Raw genomic sequence first — 17267 nt, 5'->3', positions numbered from 1 at the left:
GGATAAAGAGAACTGTGTGCAGCACAGATAGTAAGTGTTCCTGACCAGCAAAGTTATTTTTCAACAAAGAATTATCACGTACAAGTTCAGAGACTCCCATGCATTATAATAAAGGCTCAACTGACCTTCTCAAACACTACGGTACTTCTACTGTATCTTAAAGTGGAATGTACTAAGTTTTGTCATTGTGCAGGCCTCAAACACCTATTATTTAGTAGTGTTGCGACACTGCATCAGTTTATTTTCTTTTAAACTCGACAATTTACACAAAGTGAATTTTGTTTAACCTTTTGCCAGTGTGCCAAATTGTTTCATCAGTAATATAAGTAATACATTATACATTTACACTTTGTCACAACTTTTTTAGAAATGGGGTTGCAAGATTTATTTCTATGGTCCGTTGTGGGATAAGACACGCTGATATCGTTGAATACTGCAGTCTTCTGAACTTCACTGACTTTGAACATGGTGCCTCTTCTTCATCTCTGTCCCTTCCAAGTCTTTCATGCATGTCACCAGGAAGCTACGACACTTGGCTGCATACTCTTCCGGAAAATCCCGGAAATGGCTGACATGGGAGCTGGTGCCGAAATCAAGAAGCTCTGCCGGGACACCTTTTAGCCTGAAGCTCTCCACAAAATCCTCAACGTCCTTGTGTCTTATGACTTGGTCCGCTTTGGAGTACAGGTAGTAGTGAGGCCAGGCAGGCGGATTTTCCCGAACTGCGTCGTAGTGATTCTTGTGTATGTACTTGGTCAAAGGGTACAACACGATCCGTAACATAAAAACTGTGACCGCGAAAAGTGCTAGGAGGATGTACCTGAGGACTGGGCTTACTTGGGGTCCCAGGGTGGCTGTGAGTGCGCGCAGGGCCCCGCGCACATTGCCGCTACCGGGGGCACTGTCCACCACAGCGCCGATTACATTCAAAGAGCTAAACTGTCTGTCGGTGTGCAACAACTCAACAATGTACCGATACAACATGAAGCCACCATTACTGAACACGTGAAAGAAGATGGGACTGTTCTCCACCTCGTAGTCAAAAAGGATTTCCAGCAGCTTCTGGGCAATGCTGCTCAGCTCCTTGTAGCCAAACGACTCCGAAATGAAGACGGTCTTTAGCGGAGCTGTGTAGCGAATGGTCACACATCCCTGGACAAACCAAAAACCAAAAACCTCATTTTGTCTTCAATTAACAAATTAGTAGTACTTGGTTCTTTTAAGTAAGACAATAGGTACAGTGGATGTTTCAATGCGAACAACAGAGAAAACTACTTTAACGCATTGTCTAAAGTAGGACATATTGTTAGATAGAGGCTGTTAAATGAGTAGATTAAATATGGCAGGTACCAAAAATAAGAGAAGTTTAAGGTTAATGTTAAGGTATACTTTATTAATCCCTGTAGGGAAATTCATTCTCTGCATTTGACCCATCCTCAGAGGCGCTGGGGTGATCTGCAGGAGCAGTGAGCAGCCAGCGTGGGCCGGTGCTTCGGGACTCATCTCCATGATGTGAAGCCAGGCTGGTAGTCAGAAACACCTGGCCGGAGGATTCACCTATTGTACATCTTTTTAGTGGTAGGGGAAACCGGAGTACCTGGAGGAAACCTACGCAGACACGGGGAGAACCCACACTCTACTACAGTATATTGGTATGGAGTCAGCCTGCTGCAAAGTATCATCGATTAAGCCGCCTTTTCCTCAATACTAAACAACCCAGTACATATGACTGCTGAAAACCTTTGAGCTACAAGCATAAATTATGTAATTACTACAAGAAGAGGAAGAGACCCAAGACAGAGCTACAAAGAAAAAACAAACAAACTTTTTTTTTCACCTGTTCATTGTAAATCGAGCTGTACTTCGATAGGTGCTTGTCCCTGCAGCCAGCCCAACCCAGCAGGATCACCACTGGCTCCTTTGTCCCCAGCCAATGCCTCTCTGAAACAGGACACACAAGCTAAATGACACCTTGCAATAGTAACAGCACACACCAGATAACATGATAGCCCAAACGCACCTATGGTAATCTTATCAGCTACCCCTACAACACATCCCCATGCATTAGCAATATAAATAAATCAGGGCTAGCATGCAAGCTAAGCTAACAGAGCCATTTACTGTACAATGGACGGGATGCTTAGTGCTTACCCGACGTGCCTGCATCTGGAAACACGATATTGTAATCTATTTCACTATCCGCCATTTCTGTGTCAGTCAGCTGCTGTCCCTGTACGTGCGGCACATTTGATCGCTGCAGATGTATGATATAACGCCGATTTGTGGTTTTACTGCATGTAGCTACAGGAGTAAAGACAGGTCGATGGACTGTCACTTTACGCCTCTTCCTCTCGCGATGCTCGATGGGTAGCGTCGTATAGCCAATGTTGCATTACTGCCCTCGTGTGGTTGGTAGAAGAACTATTTCATCCGAATCCCAGATTTAAAAAAAGGAAAGAAAAATCCCCAACAGACCACCAGTGTGCAACAGTTGTAAAAACGTTGTTTTATTTGTTGGCATTTTGGTTACATTGTAGTTAATTGTAAATGACAACAATAAAGTAAGATACATGAAGCCTACAGAAAATCCAAAATCATAGTAGAAGATGTTATACAAACATGTACTGTACTTAATCGTCTCCAGTACACTGTACAGTAACAATTTAAAACAGAGTCGTAAATCAATGTTGCTCTAAATTTGTAAGAATACAGGAAATTCCCCATGTTTTTAAGTCATTCAGTAGTTCTCGTCACATAATTGATGGCACTTGGGAGAATCCAATTGCGGCCATTGCAAACATAAAAAAAACAAAAACAAAGAAATACTAAAAATATTCCCTAAATTTAACAATCGCTACTTTCTTGACCCCCACAGCGTCTCCATTTTTTGCAGATGTGCTTTGGATGACTTGGAGAAGGTGCTTTTAACTATAATAAGTGGTACTGATTTGCCACTAAGGTAAACCTTATTGAGACAACTAGAAAGAAACTGCTCTGCCTCCGGCTCAGCAGGTTCACTCTCAGTAGCAATCGCTTCGCTTTTTCGATCAATGGCATAGGAGTGAGCAAATATGAATCCTGTCATAAAAGCGTCAAACCCAGCTCTGTGTGTTCCTGTGTCTGTTTTTTTCTTCTGTGGAGAGCAGATAACGGACTTCTTCATGGCATCTTGATCCACGTTTTCTGCATTATTGATGATATCAGGGGTTGTGACATTGCTTGTAGTAACAGAGCTACAGTTCTTGTCTTTCTCTGTCTCATTCACGCTGGGCTCATTGACAGAGTTTTCTTGGACATCAATTTCCATGTTGGGCATTTTATTTTGTGGTGCGCCCTCAAAAATAGATGCATCTTCAACAACATCTCCTCCTTTCTTCTTATTTCTTTGACGCTTCCTCTTTTTTCTTTTATCGTCTTTGTTCATTTCATCTTGGAGGACAATGAGGTCTGTGTCATGAGACAATGAACACTGTGTGCCATTTGGACACCAACCAAATGCCTGCGCCACAAAAACAAATACAGTGTCTATTTAAAAAAACACAAATAAAATAACAGGAATACAGATTAATAAAATAAAAAGATCACTCACAGAGAAGCGTGTGCATATTTCTGTCTGTCCCTCTGAAGATGCCACATCTGAGCACGCTCGGAAATCCACATAACTGGACATGTGACCTCCATATTGACAGAACTCCACTTGCACATGAGGGCCAACTGCCCCAGACGTCAAACCACGAGAGTTGTCCAGTTTACTGAAAACAAAATGTTCAGTGTATTAAACAAAATAGTGTGATGTCAGAATAAAACATTTACAGAATTACATCACAAACCATTTCTTGTAGGCATACTCCAGGTAGGATGCAGTCAGTCGGAGTTCAAACTCAGTGACATATTTGGTATCATAAATACCAGCTGGAAACATCTCTGACAGGTCAGCTGTGAATGTGGCCAGTTGTTCAGGCAAGTGAGCATAAAAACTCTGACAATAAAAAATGTTGCATCCTGTTAAGTTTTTATTAATAAATATTCAAATAATAAATAAAAGGCTTTCACTGCCGCGCTTGATTGTTCAATCAACAAATATGATTCATACCTGATATAGAAAGGCAATGTCAATGAGGCCATTATGAAGCACCAGAGGTTTCCTGGCACGCAATAGTTCAGTGAACAATGCCCTAATGTGAACACCGTGATAGTCAGATGCTGCCTGATACAGAGGGATGAAAGAAATCAATAGCTTAAATGCGAATACTATGCATTAGATTTGATTAAGTTCAAGTCCTTTTATATAGCCCATTAGAAAACAACTTATTTCAAGATATACAAAAATAAAAATGTATAAGTCATGAGTGCATAAAATAAGTAAAGCAAACTGATTTCCATAACAAGTGAATTTCTCCATTGTGAGATCAATAAAGGCTTATCTCGCTTATCTCTTATTTTAACGCACTAATGTAGAAAGTCTACCAGGAGATGCTTTTGAAGGCCAGGGAGAAGAGGTATGTTTTCAATCTCGACTTAAAATTGTCCAAAAAATGACTGATCTAACAGACAACAGGAGATTATTACACAGTTTGCCAAAGAAAAGACACAGCCAACAAGACTTTTTTGACTAGGTTCAGGAGCCGGCCTATGCTTCAACCAACCCATTCTCCTCGCCAGCCAACCACTCCCGTCTTCACTTCCATGGCTCTAATTTCCTAGATGCCCTATTAATATCAGCTTAGCCCATTCAACACAGTTTGTCTGAACTTTCTCGAAGATCTTAAATTGTAGGGTAAAAGGACAGGAGTCAGTGATGTGCTCACATCGTTTTCGTTTTCTTTCTTTTTAGAACACAGTATTTGGACAGGCAATGTTTTGGGCCAAGACTTAGTAGTCCAAGCTTGAAGTATTTTGTTCTAGACGATGTGCTTGTGCAATTACCTTATTATTGCCTTTGAGATAGGGGATCCCGTTAGCATACTGTTTGTTGAAGTCAAAGCCATGCTGTACAAGAAAGTGTACAGACTGAGGCTCTATGATGTACTCCTCTGAGCAAAGCAGTGTCAGGTTATACACTTGGACTAGGTAGGAGTCTGCAGCCTATGGGGGGTGTACAAACAGGAAAATTATATCTGCAAACATGACATATAAATTGACAGTGATATACAACACATAATGTACAGGCTTTGGGCATATGGCTCACCTTGTTCTCAATTTTTTTGTAGCATGCAAACCCAAGAGAGAGGATGGAGCGAGAACGAGCAGCATGACATATGGCTTTGTATCTGTCCTCAATAGATCTGGATCAAAACACACACAAATAGTTTTTTATTCATACATTGTTTTACATTTTATACAATACAAGGAAGCAATATAATACTCACTCAGCTAGCAAGGATTTTCTGTTCCCAAGACCACTGAGCTCCTAAAGTGAAAGATTTCCAAAAGTTGACATTATCATTTCCACGTTTTGATTGGTAACTTAGTTCATGCACAATGCCTGCACTAGTACTATACATATACGTGATTTTTTTTTGTTTGCGCACATGCACACACATACACTTACCGTGTCAATTGCTATAAAGGAAGCCGTTTTTAATGCAACAACCATGGCAGGCCAAAGCTCCTTAAAATTGTCATTGTGGACATCAATGACTGGGACTACGAAAGAGGACATTGTCTTACAGCGGCTTAAGCCAACCAAGGCTTTGTTCTATGAGAACGTATGAGGTGCTAGTTACTTGATGCGCGTGACAAAAGTGGTTGAAAAGTTAAATATGTGGTTGCATATGAAGTAGCTGCTAGTGCTGCTACATAAACATTTCAGCGTGGGTTTGGGGTCTTACGGTCAAAGGACCGCACTGTGGTGAACGAAAAATGCCTGAGTGCTTGTAATTATAGATTATTTCAAAATTACAACTATGTTAATGCAATATTGGTAAAGCATTGAATTGTATGGACATAGATGTAAAATGTAACTTTGAATTCATCAAGATGCGTTGCTGATTTATATTTATGTTTTCAGACAGGCATTTACATTGGGCGCGCGTACATATGACGTCATCAAATGACACTCTCGAAGGGACCAGCGCCATTTTGGCTCAAACAAACTCAGATTATTATATCTTCGTCAGAGTATTTTTAAGGAAAAACTATAGCTGCGATGCAAATCCACTTAATGACTGCACTTTCGGTTTCTTGGGATCAATCTACATAAACATTTAAGTTTTTGCTTGTTGTAAGTAATTTTACCCATAGAAACCTATGTTTTGTATTATTTATTTAACCAGGCTTTGAGCGCATCACACAAGCAAAAAGCGCACACTTTGAAATATCAAATATTGGCTTAATTTGCGGTAATGGGAGGCTGCTCAGCTCCAAACTGTCACAATTCAACTAGTATTGGCAAACAGCTGTTCAGGTTCCCCAAAGACCCTATGCGTAAGAAGAAATGGGTGGTGAATTGCCGACGGGATTTTGAGCCCACACCTCACTCCAGACTCTGTCAAGTAAGAGGATTACATAGAATAATAATAACAAAAAAAGTTGTATTGCTGGTTACCGATTTTCACCACGTTTTCAACCAGGACCACTTTGAGAAGAGCCAGTTTGAAGAGATAGCCAGGTCTCCGGCAGGTGGAAAGAAGCTGAAGCCCAATGCAATTCCTACCCTCTTCAATGTTGGAGAGCCCTCCTATCCTGCCCCACTAGCTGTCACCACTCCATTCATTTTGGTCGCCCTTAAACCAGAACCAGGTAAAGCATTCACTTAAATCTGACCCCAAAACAATAGTGTTGTGTTGGTTTCTGCCCAGTGCCAAATGTACTGTTTTATTAAATGTGTTTTTAGTGGAGAAGGACTTGAATGTGGGGGACCATGGATATGCAAGACGCAACCCACTGCCAGGAATGGGCGATGATGATGGCGACTGCAGTAGAGAGCACTGTACACAATGCCAGGTTCTGAAAAGGCAACTTGAACAGGAGATGCAAAACTCTGCAGGACTACAAAAAGAGGTACATAAGCATGCGTATGGAAATGTGTCAATCATAGCTGAAAACCTTTATAGGTGCTGTGCTCTAACACATGGTAAATGTTTTTGCAAGACATCCTGGAAGATGGCTATAACTGTTGGAGATTCTTAATAAATCCTAATTGGTTGTTTTCCTTCTTGATCTAATTTTTAGGTTGAGGAGATGAAGAAGCGGCTCTATCGGCTCGATCGTATTGAAAAGGGTCTTCAGAATTTCTTATATGAAGACCAGATCCGTGCACTGTCCCTCACCAAACGCTCCCGGCGTGCTGTCTGGTCTCCCGAAACTATCATCAAAGCTCGGAAAATTCGCACAGCTGTTGGTACCAAGGGCTATGAGTACCTTCGTGAACTGGGATACCCCTTACCCTCCTATAGGACACTGTGTAACCGACTGGAGACTAAAATCATGGTGACCACTGACATGAGCTGTGAGGAACTGGCAGAGCTGGGTCTTGGCCTCATGGCGACCTGTGACAGTCCCACACAAGGAGACAACGATGAGGAAGAGCTTATTGGCGTTTTGTCTTGATTGATACAAAACCCATTTACTAACTCGTGTCTACATAAACCAAAGAATATATGCTTGGTCTTAAACATTTTAAGTCACCACTTTGCTTACAGCTTGCACCATAGAAGTGGATATGTTAGACTTTGGAGCTACATATCTATACAGGTGTAATTGTACTGAAATGTTGCACTACATTTATGCAAATATATGTTTTCATAAGTGTTCAAAGTTAATAATATTAAAAGTGGTGTTTTTGTGAAGCCAACATTATTACCATGTATAATCGGGCATGGGGACGCAATCTTATCTGATGAATATAAACGCTATTAATGCAATTTGTCTTACTGTGTGAGAAACCTGCACAGTGAAAGGAAACCATAGTTTGCACATAACTATAATGACATTATATTACAGTTGATTTATTAAAATCTGCAGAATTCACAGATATATATTTTTAAATATTTAAGTATCTGTGTGTGTGTTCTGGAATATGGATATTGTTCGTCCTGTCAAATGAGCTATAATAAAATATTTCTTCTGCCCTATTTATGAGTGCCCCTTTGACCATTTGCTGCTACAGTGAATGTTGAAACTAAACAGCACTTTGATCTTTCTGTGAGTTCAATTGATTTTTTTCTGATGATCACATGGCCCCATACCAAATGCGAGTAAAGAATATTGATGGTTGTTCAATATTTGAGCTGAATAAGCTAGCACCTTGAGGTCTATTACAGACATCTGTAATGTCCATAATTAAGACAAAGCTCTGCAGCCTATTTTTTTAGTTTTTACCTTATGTTTTGTTAAAGTGTGTTGTTGTGCTCCCTACCACTTTGCCGTCCTTTCTCTCGCCCCTATCTCTCTCTGTTTGATTTGGGGGAAGTGCTTCATCATCAACAAATCCTTGAAAATCATTCACAGAGTGGTGATTCTTGAGTGGGACTCAGAGCAGAGAGAGGGTAAGCAGGTAAGAACTTCTCATATACCATAGTAATGTATGTTTATATAGGTATGTTTATGTATGAGTAGCATAATTTGCTCTAAATACTACATTTTTTTTGTAATTTCACAATCTCTCTTTTCAGAGCTTTAATCATGCTATATACGCTCACAATTTACTATATTTAAGCTACATATTTCTTTGTTTTCGCTCATTGTTTATGTCAGACTGTCCTTTGCCCTCCGTCTCCTTTGTCTCATAACAACCTCATTATCCCCACATGTGATGAATCGCACAATAACTATTTACTGTTTCTTCATTATTTTGGGATCACTGCATATGACCATTTGCTTCTGCCTAAAATCCACAGGACTAAAGACTTAATCAGATTGTCCAAAGCATTGTTGGAGATTGGACAAGAAGAGACTGTCCTTTCTCATTGATGCTTTATATTCATAGGGGTACAGCCTGGGACAATGGGCTCTCTCACATCTTTGTGGTTGTGTCTGGCCCTGCCAACTGTGCTCTGGGCCTCACATGTCGCTCTGCTTGTGGAAGGGGACAAGGATGCCTCAAAGATCTGCAGGCCTGCCCCCTACTGGGACATCAAAGGCCATGCACCCATGAAAGAACTGCTGGGAGATGTAGTTGTCGTGGCGCTTCTGAAGGCCACCTGACACTTGTGTCTCCAGCAGGCGGCCAAGTAAGAACACTTTTCATATAACTATACACTATAACTCATGAATTCAAATTCAGGCTTAACTTGATCTGAACGTGAAATAAGGTATGCCAGGACTAAAGCTAGTAATCGGACTCTCAAACCCCACTAAACAAGCACTCACTTTCTTACACTCCTTATTAATGTCATGGCTATGCAGAAGAATGACCATCTATCAGGTTTTTGAGGGAATGCTTTATCTCTTACACTTAGCCACTGCCTCTTCAATTCTAAAGTGTGTCTTAACATGCATTTATTACAGAAGCTGAGGTGGGATGGATGATTCTGTGACATATACTCTAGTGCATGTACTTGATAGAAGTACTACTGCTGAGTGGAGTTTTATCACATACTTTTTACTTTAACTTGAGTATTAAGTCTCACCAGTATTTCTTGAGTAATATAATAAGGTATAGCCTACTGGGACAGTATATCAGATGCCCTTCCAAAAGCCCCCTCTTATTTTGTCTACGGTACCCTCTGTAGAGTAGAGGTTGTAGTAGTCAAAACTAAAGCAAAGGAGGCCTGGTAACCTTCAATGGGGCTTGCACCATAGTTTGAGAGTCGCTCAGGGTTGTTAACTTCCATTTATTTGTATTTCTGAGAACAGAACACTGGACATAAATTTGTATTGTATTTCTACAGTATTGGCCGCCTGCGTCAGAAGCTGGACCGCAGCAACATGACAGGGGTGTCCTTTATGATCGTCAACGAGCAGGAGGCAATGTCCAGAGCAATGTACTGGGAGCTGAAGAGAAGAGCGCCCCCTGGTGTCCCTGTGTACCAGCAAGGTCCTTTACAAAATGATGTGTGGGAAGCCCTGGATGGGGACAAAGATGACTTTCTGGTCTATGACAGGTACTAATCATAATTTAACTTAAAAACGTCCAGACTTGGGACCTGCTGGATTATAAAACACATTTGCTTTGTCCTTTTTGTCCCAGATGTGGTTTCCTTACTTTCCATGTAGTCCTTCCCTACAGTTTACTGAATCATCCCTATGTTGAGGCTGCCATCAGAGCTACTTACTTTAAAAATATATGCAACTGCACGGTAAGAAGACTTCTATCTAGTGTATCCACCGCAACATTTGTATGACATCAAATAAACCTGTAGGCCTAAGGCAGAAACGTTTTTGTAATAACGTTGCTTGATGCCGTTACTTTTTGTCGTAAAACGATGCTAACATCTTTACTATGTGATCCATTTTGACAGGCCCATTCCAACCAAACCACTGGTGGGAGCAACTTCCTGAATAATGGGACATTGCAGCAGAATCACACAACAACTGCCACTTTAGCACCTACAGAGGAACTGGATCAATCACAACAAATGCCAAACAATCACCATCATCATCATCCCCATCATCATGGCAGCCATCATCATCACCACCCTCATCACCATCACCCTCATCGGCATGACACCCATCACCTTGATACCAATCAAACCCAACCGCAGCATCAAAAGTAGCGTTACAGTTATTAACATTATTTAGGCCGTTGAGGTCAGTGAAACGTCTATTGTCATTTCATAACGTGGTTGGATACAATACATAAAGAAATATAGTCACCAATATTAATGATCATGTTTATTACGCTTGTTTGTTTGTTTGTTTGTTTGTTTGTTTGTTTGTTTGTTTGTTTGTTTGTTTGTTTGTTTGTTTGTTTGTTTGTTTATAAAAATCTATTGGAGTTGCTGACAAGTAACATTGCATAGATTTCTACTTGCTCCTGAAGGGCTGAGGTGGGCAGTTGTGTCCAGTCAATGAAATCTGCAGTGAAAACCTGTCTCCAGGAGACTGTGGATGGATGTATGTGGACAGTTGCTAACTCACCATTGGCCTAACAGAACAAGTGGATTTTAAGCTTTGTTATCAGTGTCAGTCATTACTTAATTATTACTACTTCTCATCTGGCAATCAGTTTATTTACTCTTTCTTGTGGCTGTAATTTTCCAAATATGATTTTGCCTTTTCATTGCATTGTCTAATGTTGTCTCCTCTGTGTTACAGTATGTCCTCAATAAAGTGACCCCTTGGTGCATGTGTTTTGTCTCCCTCTTGTGGGTCTTTCTATTTTTTTGTTTCTTTGTTTTTTTCTCTCTTTTCTTTTAGGCTTGGTCCTGGAGGGGAGTGCACACCTGGCTCCAGTTCCTCATCACTGCAATAAGACCTCAGACTCACCTCCATTATTCATAGTCTGGTTGTTCCGTCCATGCCTTTTTCCCCTTTGTACTCCTGTCTGCTCTGGAGCTACTCCCTGGACCAAGCCTAATAAATCCACTTGCATTGACGGTCTGATTTGGTCTCTTTTTATGGGTCCAACTTTACATTATTGATTTGAATTCCTAATTTCTTTATATGATTAAAGAAGAGGGATCTCTTATACTGCCCATACTAAATTTAGATTTCACATCCCTGCTCATATTAAGCCAATTTATGGTGAGAGAAGCAAGCTTGAATAATTGTATGTTTGAACTTGTTACTTCATGCTGGTTACATACAAACACACAAAGTAGCATCTTCAAATAAATGGCCCATCCTCCAAGGCACGCAGTCTGGCCAATAGGATTTAGCTGCAGGTTCTTGAGCCGCTGCACTGCCATATGTCACGTCACGCAGATACAACAGGTTGGAACAGCATTTGACTGCAGGACAAACGACCTAATAGAGATGGTAGGTCCATAAAATAACAGTTATAATATACATTTCAGTTTGTTGCTGGGGTTTTGCAGACACCTTTATTAGCAGATATGACAAACCGATAACTTGGTAACTACTTGTATTGTATCCACAGCTCATTGTAGGTGCCCAGCTATTATTGGCATGTGTTGTCTTCTTGTCAAATCTGCACTATGGTTTTCCATGCAAATCCTAATGAAGACTGTTTTGTGCAGACTTGTATTTATGTATTGCATTTAACTTGTATGAGGTGGATCCGTACTGTTACAAAAAACAGAAGTATAATAATAAAACCATAAAATGTATAGATTTTCTGGTTACTTTCTTTTTGTTTGATGTATTATGAATGCAACATGGAATCAGAAGTCTTTTCTTATGGGCATTAATATGCTTCTAAACAGGCATTACAAAAATCAAAAATACAGATATAATTGCTAGCTTACTGTGGTTCTTTGACTGGTTTCTATGAGACATTGACGGAGTATAACAGTATGAGCATAAGCCTGGTCCAGACCACATGATAAGACAGGCACACATTCTATGAGATCTGGCCTTTTGGAGAACTTTCATGTACTCGTGTATCCAGGACATAATAATCAGGCCCTGTCCAGGATAGTGTACTCGTGTGGTGTTTTGTTTGTCCAGGTCTCTTTTTGAGGCATAATCCAAGCCAAACTGCAACACTTTATTGCAGTCTATTCACACCGCCACCAGGGGGAGCCAAGACCCTGCCCAATGACCTTAAAGGGATATTTCAGGATTTTTGACATAGAGCCTCATTTCCTTGTTATCCAGAGTGTTGTTGATTTCTGGAGATTTTTTTTAATTATTTTTTTTCAGCAGTCCTTATATTAAAAGAGTTTAGTGGTGCTAGGCTAGCGCATGTCTATGGTAACTAGTAGCCCGCATAAAAAAACACACAAAAAAACACACAAAATCATCAGGTAGTCCTCCAAACGTTGCCATATCTGATTTTTAGAAAGCTCCTTTGTGAATTTCCACGTGTAGTAATGCCGGCCGCAGGCATTACTACACTCAAACTACTGTAGATCTGGTAATCTATCAGATCACACACAGCACAAATATAAGTTCTTTTAAATGCAAAATGGTTATATTTCAAACATTTTTCAGATTTTTATCGATGGTGTTATAAGTGATTTGCCTCAGGTGCACTGTGCTTGGGTCAGACTGTTTTTAATGCAGGCTACTAGTTACCAGAAATCAACAACACTAATAAATGAGGCCTTATGTCAAAAATCCTAAAATATCCCTTTAATGTATTATTGGTACCAGCGCCTGACCTGTAAACCTAGTAAAAGCTACCTTATTAAAATGTAACATTCAACACGCATATTGACAGTAAATCAGTAGGTGGCAGCACTGACTCATCTTCACGGGTCAGACCCCCATAATCTGGTCTTCACGCGCCTTTCATGAAGCGGCTTATTAGTTATTATCTGTAATCAAGAGATGCGTTTAGATTAGTGAACGCAATCCCTGCATTGTAATCCATCTTTGATCAAATCTGTCTGCGGGGTTTGTGGCGTCTTGTCTGCAGGATTCTCTCAATGATTGACAAGTTGAAGAGCAAAAATATTTTTTATGGAATTGAGCACTCAGAAACTAATAGCAGTTCTTGTGTTGTCTATTCCAGGGAGGAGTTTCCACTTGGCAAAAACTTCAGGTGCTTTACCAAGGGATTGTAGAAAATGGAGGTACGTTTTGAAGTGTTTGTCAATGGCTTTTGAGTTCTTATTGTTAGACTTTGAGTGCTATAATATCTCAATCCTATCTGTCTAGACAAGAGGACAGACAATTGGATGCTGGTCTACTCCCCAGTGCCTGTAGCTTGCATCTTCCTTGGATACTTGATCATTTTATGGGCCGGACCGAAGTTGATGTCAAGGAGGAGTCCAGTGAATCTCAAGCCTGTGTTGCTAGTTTACAATTTTGCCATGGTGTGCCTGTCCGCATACATGTGCTTTGAGGTAGCTGCCAAAGTGGTAAATGATATTAAAGCCACAGATTAAACAATATTTGCAACATATAAATCTCTACAATGTACACAAAGCAATTTAATGTAATGTGTCTCACTGCAAGACTCCATAAAACACCGTTCTGGAGACACTCTGTGGTGTGAAAGCGCTTTGTGTGACTTTGTGTGTCGGCAAAGGCAAGTCAAAACATTGATGAAAGCGGCTTTTGTATTTTCAGTTTGCCGCCTCGTCCTGGTTGGCCAGATACAGTCTGCTGTGCCAGCCCGTGGACTACAGTGACAGCCCACTGGCTATGAGGGTAATGCATTTCACCATGCCACTGCATCAGATTAAGTATGAGACAGGATTTGGCAGACACATGCATTTAGATCAGTGGTGCTCAACTGGTGAAGCTTCGGAACCCACCTTCAACGCATCATGGCAAGTTGCGACCCCCCAAAAACTATTTATTTCAACTTAACCCCCACCTGAACAGGTCACATTTTCCCCAGTTTGGCTTTACCCAAATCTAAAAGCTTCTGGAAAAAAGAACATCAAAATAGCGACAAAGACAAGAGGGAGACAAGCATGATAAAGCAACAAAAAAAAAAACGTCAAATAAAGTCACAAAAGTGCAACAAAAAGTGAGAAAAACTCAACAAAAACGTGGCAAAAATTCTAAGAAAAAGAATGTGAAAAAAGTGATGACAACGCGGCCACTGCGCAATGAAAAAGATCAGTTACATCAGTTTTGTAGGCCTTAGCTTTCAAATGAGGCGTTACTCTGGCCTATGGGCTGTAAAGTCTCCAGTCCAGAAGCTTTTAGATTTTGGTCAAGTTGAACTAGAGAAAATAGGTAGAAATTATTAGCTGTTTCGCAATTTTGGAGTATTTCTTTAAGCTAAACTGCAGTATTTCTTTGCAGAGTTCAGTTGATTAAACCATTGATCATAAATCCTCCAATCAAAAAAGATAGTGTCTGGCAAAGGCCTGTGACCCACTGAAAATGGCTCCGTGACCCACTTATGGGGTCCCAATCCATCAGTCGAGAACCACTGCTTTAGATAATATTAATGGATTCAGGAAATCATATCGCAACTGTAGGTTTTCATTCTACTTTATTTGTGCCGACAGATGGCCCGAGTGTACTGGTGGTTCTTCTTCTCCAAAGTGATAGAACTTTGTGATACTGTGAGCAATCGCTATGTTGTTGTCTAATAATTGGCTCTGTTTCGTTCATCTGTTAACACAAAATGTTATATTTTCTTTGTGCTAGATGTTTTTCATTTTGAGGAAAAAGAACAACCAGTTGACCTTCCTCCATGTCTATCACCACGCCACAATGATATTCAACTGCTGGGTTGGAATTAAATATGTCGCTGGAGGCCAAAGTAAATGCACTACTGGACATAAGTAAAGTAAAGTGTATATATGTTAAGATTAAAACAGTATTTTTTTTAGATTTCTTTATCGGTCTGGTCAACTCGGTGGTCCATGTAGTCATGTATTTGTACTACGGACTGGCAGCTTTGGGACCAGGTGTGACCAAATACCTCTGGTGGAAGCACTACATCACCTTTTTGCAATTGGTGAGTTTATTTTCTACTGTTTAGGTGTTGTAGTTTTTCTTTTTCTTTAGAAGGAAAATCTCTAGCCGCTCATGAGGAGCAGATCTTGCCCAAGTGCGGTCCAGGTCTGACGATGATGCTGTAACATAAGGCCCTGTAATTGCTTTTTCATTGTTTGGACGGCAATAACAAGACAGATTAGTGCCACCGATGCCACTCAGCTATAGCTACTGGACCATCTGTTTTCCGATTATGAAGCTTATGAAAGAGACAATGCAGTAAGAAGAGGTCCCCCTGAGTCTATATAGAGCAACATATATATAGGTCAGTGTCGCAGCTGACTGGCATTATGTAATTGACCATAGACCATAGGCTCGACCTGCAAGCCTTTGTTAACAGTTGGCCTCACACTTTGGTTATGGTTGAACTAATTAAAATGTCAGAGTTTTTCTACAGGGTGTACGTATGGAGGTGGTGATGATGTGGGGGTGGAACTTGTTACATACTTACAATATAACAATTATAGTTGAGCAATTGGGACTTGGGAATGAGCTTTATTACTTTCCAATTCTTGAGCACTTGATGACTTCATTTCGCAAACTATTTATTCCTCCAGTCTTTAGCAAAATAAAATATGTGTCCACAAATGTAAAATGAAAATGAAAATTACTCTTTCAGAGATTCATTTGAATAAACAATAGGGCCATAAAATAGAAATCAGCTAATGCATTGCAACAGATTCATTCATAACCACTGGATTTGTAGGCACACATGCAGTGGGTGTGGGGCAGAAAAACATAAAGCAGCACTGTTTGGACCAGAGATCTATTATAATGTTTATTCAACCTCTTTTATTGGATATTTTATATTTGCTTTCTTATATCCTCATTCTCATAAATATGTAGACTAGATTTTGGTATATTTTGCCTTTAATTTCAAGGCTATGGCTAAACGTGCTGTATCAAATGTTGATTTTTAGATAGATAGATAGATAGATAGATTTTGACCTTTATTTAACCAGGTAAAATTTAATTCTCATTTACAAACATTACCTGGCCAAGATCATGTTTGCTTATGTAACTTTCTTTTTCTCTCTCTCTTCGTTGCCAGTTCCAGTTTTTACTTGTAACAACCCACTGCACGTACAACCTGTTTGCCGACTGCGACTACCCGGACTCCATCAATGCCATTCAGGTGGCCTATGCTCTGAGTCTGACCGCTCTGTTCTGCAACTTCTACTACCACAGCTACCTCAGCAACAAAAACACAAAGAAAACATCGTAGCAAAAGCAAAAGGCCTAATACTTGAGCCCATGTGTACTGTAAAAATACACTCTGTATAAATTGTTATTTTTGGTATATTAGTTGACTGTTAATGCCAAAAAATATGATCCTACAATAAACTTGAATAAGTCTCTCTCCCACTTTGTGCCTATATCATAATCTCCACCCATGACAGACACTCTATTATAGCCTGCCATTATCTCCATATTATTTACAATAATTAAGGCACTCCCCTTTCTTACATCTAATCTCCTCCACCAGAACTCCCCAGCACAGTCTGTAGCCCCCGTTAGCCCATCTGTCATGATATTCAAGAATAATGATCTAAGTCCTGAAATTATCTTACCTTTTAGTCCCCCTACTGGACAGAAATGAAACAGCTAACAGCATAAAACACAAAAAGTTTCTCTTAAATTCTTTATTCAGGTTCTTTTTTTGTTTTTTTATGCAGTATAGTGCAGGTTAATGTACAACACAAGAGTCATGCAGGTAAAGTTAATTTCCATCTGTTATCCTGCATTTGTACATGCCTATAACATTTGCACTGAATATCAATCTGAGAAGGCTCTGG

The 17267-nt window shown here is 40.1% G+C and overlaps 5 protein-coding genes across 5 annotated transcripts; 3 read left to right on the top strand and 2 right to left on the bottom strand.

Moving 5' to 3' along the window:
- Positions 1 to 203: 203 nt before the first annotated feature.
- tmem53 (transmembrane protein 53) lies at positions 204 to 2357 on the bottom strand. Its single transcript, XM_079569301.1, has 3 exons — positions 2152 to 2357; positions 1838 to 1941; positions 204 to 1152 (listed from the first exon to the last, which is right to left on the bottom strand). The coding sequence occupies exons 1-3, from the start codon at positions 2204 to 2206 to the stop codon at positions 451 to 453; spliced, it is 861 nt and encodes a 286-aa protein (XP_079425427.1). The 5' UTR covers positions 2207 to 2357; the 3' UTR covers positions 204 to 450.
- A 451-nt stretch (positions 2358 to 2808) lies between these two features.
- toe1 (target of EGR1, exonuclease) lies at positions 2809 to 5810 on the bottom strand. Its single transcript, XM_079570229.1, has 8 exons — positions 5552 to 5810; positions 5370 to 5410; positions 5189 to 5285; positions 4927 to 5085; positions 4094 to 4207; positions 3831 to 3979; positions 3590 to 3752; positions 2809 to 3499 (listed from the first exon to the last, which is right to left on the bottom strand). Exons 1-8 carry the CDS (start codon positions 5660 to 5662, stop codon positions 2855 to 2857), a joined length of 1479 nt encoding a protein of 492 aa, XP_079426355.1. The 5' UTR covers positions 5663 to 5810; the 3' UTR covers positions 2809 to 2854.
- Positions 5811 to 6097: 287 nt separating this feature from the next.
- Positions 6098 to 7912, top strand: LOC306973297 (uncharacterized protein). The gene is made up of 4 exons (XM_079570204.1): positions 6098 to 6494; positions 6573 to 6741; positions 6836 to 7002; positions 7174 to 7912. The coding sequence occupies exons 1-4, from the start codon at positions 6345 to 6347 to the stop codon at positions 7549 to 7551; spliced, it is 864 nt and encodes a 287-aa protein (XP_079426330.1). The 5' UTR covers positions 6098 to 6344; the 3' UTR covers positions 7552 to 7912.
- A 541-nt stretch (positions 7913 to 8453) lies between these two features.
- On the top strand, positions 8454 to 10658 carry selenop2 (selenoprotein P2; the record flags this gene model as incomplete). Its single annotated transcript, XM_079569587.1, has 5 exons — positions 8454 to 8489; positions 8930 to 9173; positions 9834 to 10046; positions 10133 to 10241; positions 10404 to 10658. Exons 2-5 carry the CDS (start codon positions 8947 to 8949, stop codon positions 10656 to 10658), a joined length of 804 nt encoding a protein of 267 aa, XP_079425713.1. The 5' UTR covers positions 8454 to 8489; positions 8930 to 8946.
- A 1563-nt stretch (positions 10659 to 12221) lies between these two features.
- elovl8a (ELOVL fatty acid elongase 8a) lies at positions 12222 to 16696 on the top strand (the record flags this gene model as incomplete). The annotated part of the gene is made up of 8 exons (XM_079569585.1): positions 12222 to 12233; positions 13523 to 13583; positions 13669 to 13856; positions 14083 to 14163; positions 14979 to 15035; positions 15121 to 15235; positions 15306 to 15433; positions 16523 to 16696. 8 exons carry the CDS (start codon positions 12222 to 12224, stop codon positions 16694 to 16696), a joined length of 816 nt encoding a protein of 271 aa, XP_079425711.1.
- Positions 16697 to 17267: the final 571 nt, after the last annotated feature.

Source organism: Gobius niger (assembly GCF_951799975.1).
Source record: "Gobius niger genome assembly, chromosome: 13".
NCBI lineage: Eukaryota > Metazoa > Chordata > Actinopteri > Gobiiformes > Gobiidae > Gobius > Gobius niger.
Note: the sequence above shows the minus strand (reverse complement) of the source record. Positions and strands in the feature narration are given on the sequence as shown.

Coding starts and splice junctions, on each gene's coding strand:
- toe1 (XM_079570229.1), bottom strand. CDS start 5,662: ATGTCCTCTTTCGTAGTCCCAGTCATTGATGTCCACAATGACAATTTT. Junction 4,208..4,926: donor ATCTCAAAGGCAATAATAAG/GTAATTGCACAA, acceptor CCTCTGTATCAG/GCAGCATCTGACTATCACGG. Junction 3,753..3,830: donor GAGTATGCCTACAAGAAATG/GTTTGTGATGTA, acceptor TTTTGTTTTCAG/TAAACTGGACAACTCTCGTG.
- tmem53 (XM_079569301.1), bottom strand. CDS start 2,206: ATGGCGGATAGTGAAATAGATTACAATATCGTGTTTCCAGATGCAGGC. Junction 1,942..2,151: donor TCCAGATGCAGGCACGTCGG/GTAAGCACTAAG, acceptor GTCCTGTTTCAG/AGAGGCATTGGCTGGGGACA. Junction 1,153..1,837: donor GCTCGATTTACAATGAACAG/GTGAAAAAAAAA, acceptor TGGTTTGTCCAG/GGATGTGTGACCATTCGCTA.
- LOC306973297 (XM_079570204.1), top strand. CDS start 6,345: ATGGGAGGCTGCTCAGCTCCAAACTGTCACAATTCAACTAGTATTGGC. Junction 6,495..6,572: donor CTCACTCCAGACTCTGTCAA/GTAAGAGGATTA, acceptor GTTTTCAACCAG/GACCACTTTGAGAAGAGCCA. Junction 6,742..6,835: donor CGCCCTTAAACCAGAACCAG/GTAAAGCATTCA, acceptor ATGTGTTTTTAG/TGGAGAAGGACTTGAATGTG.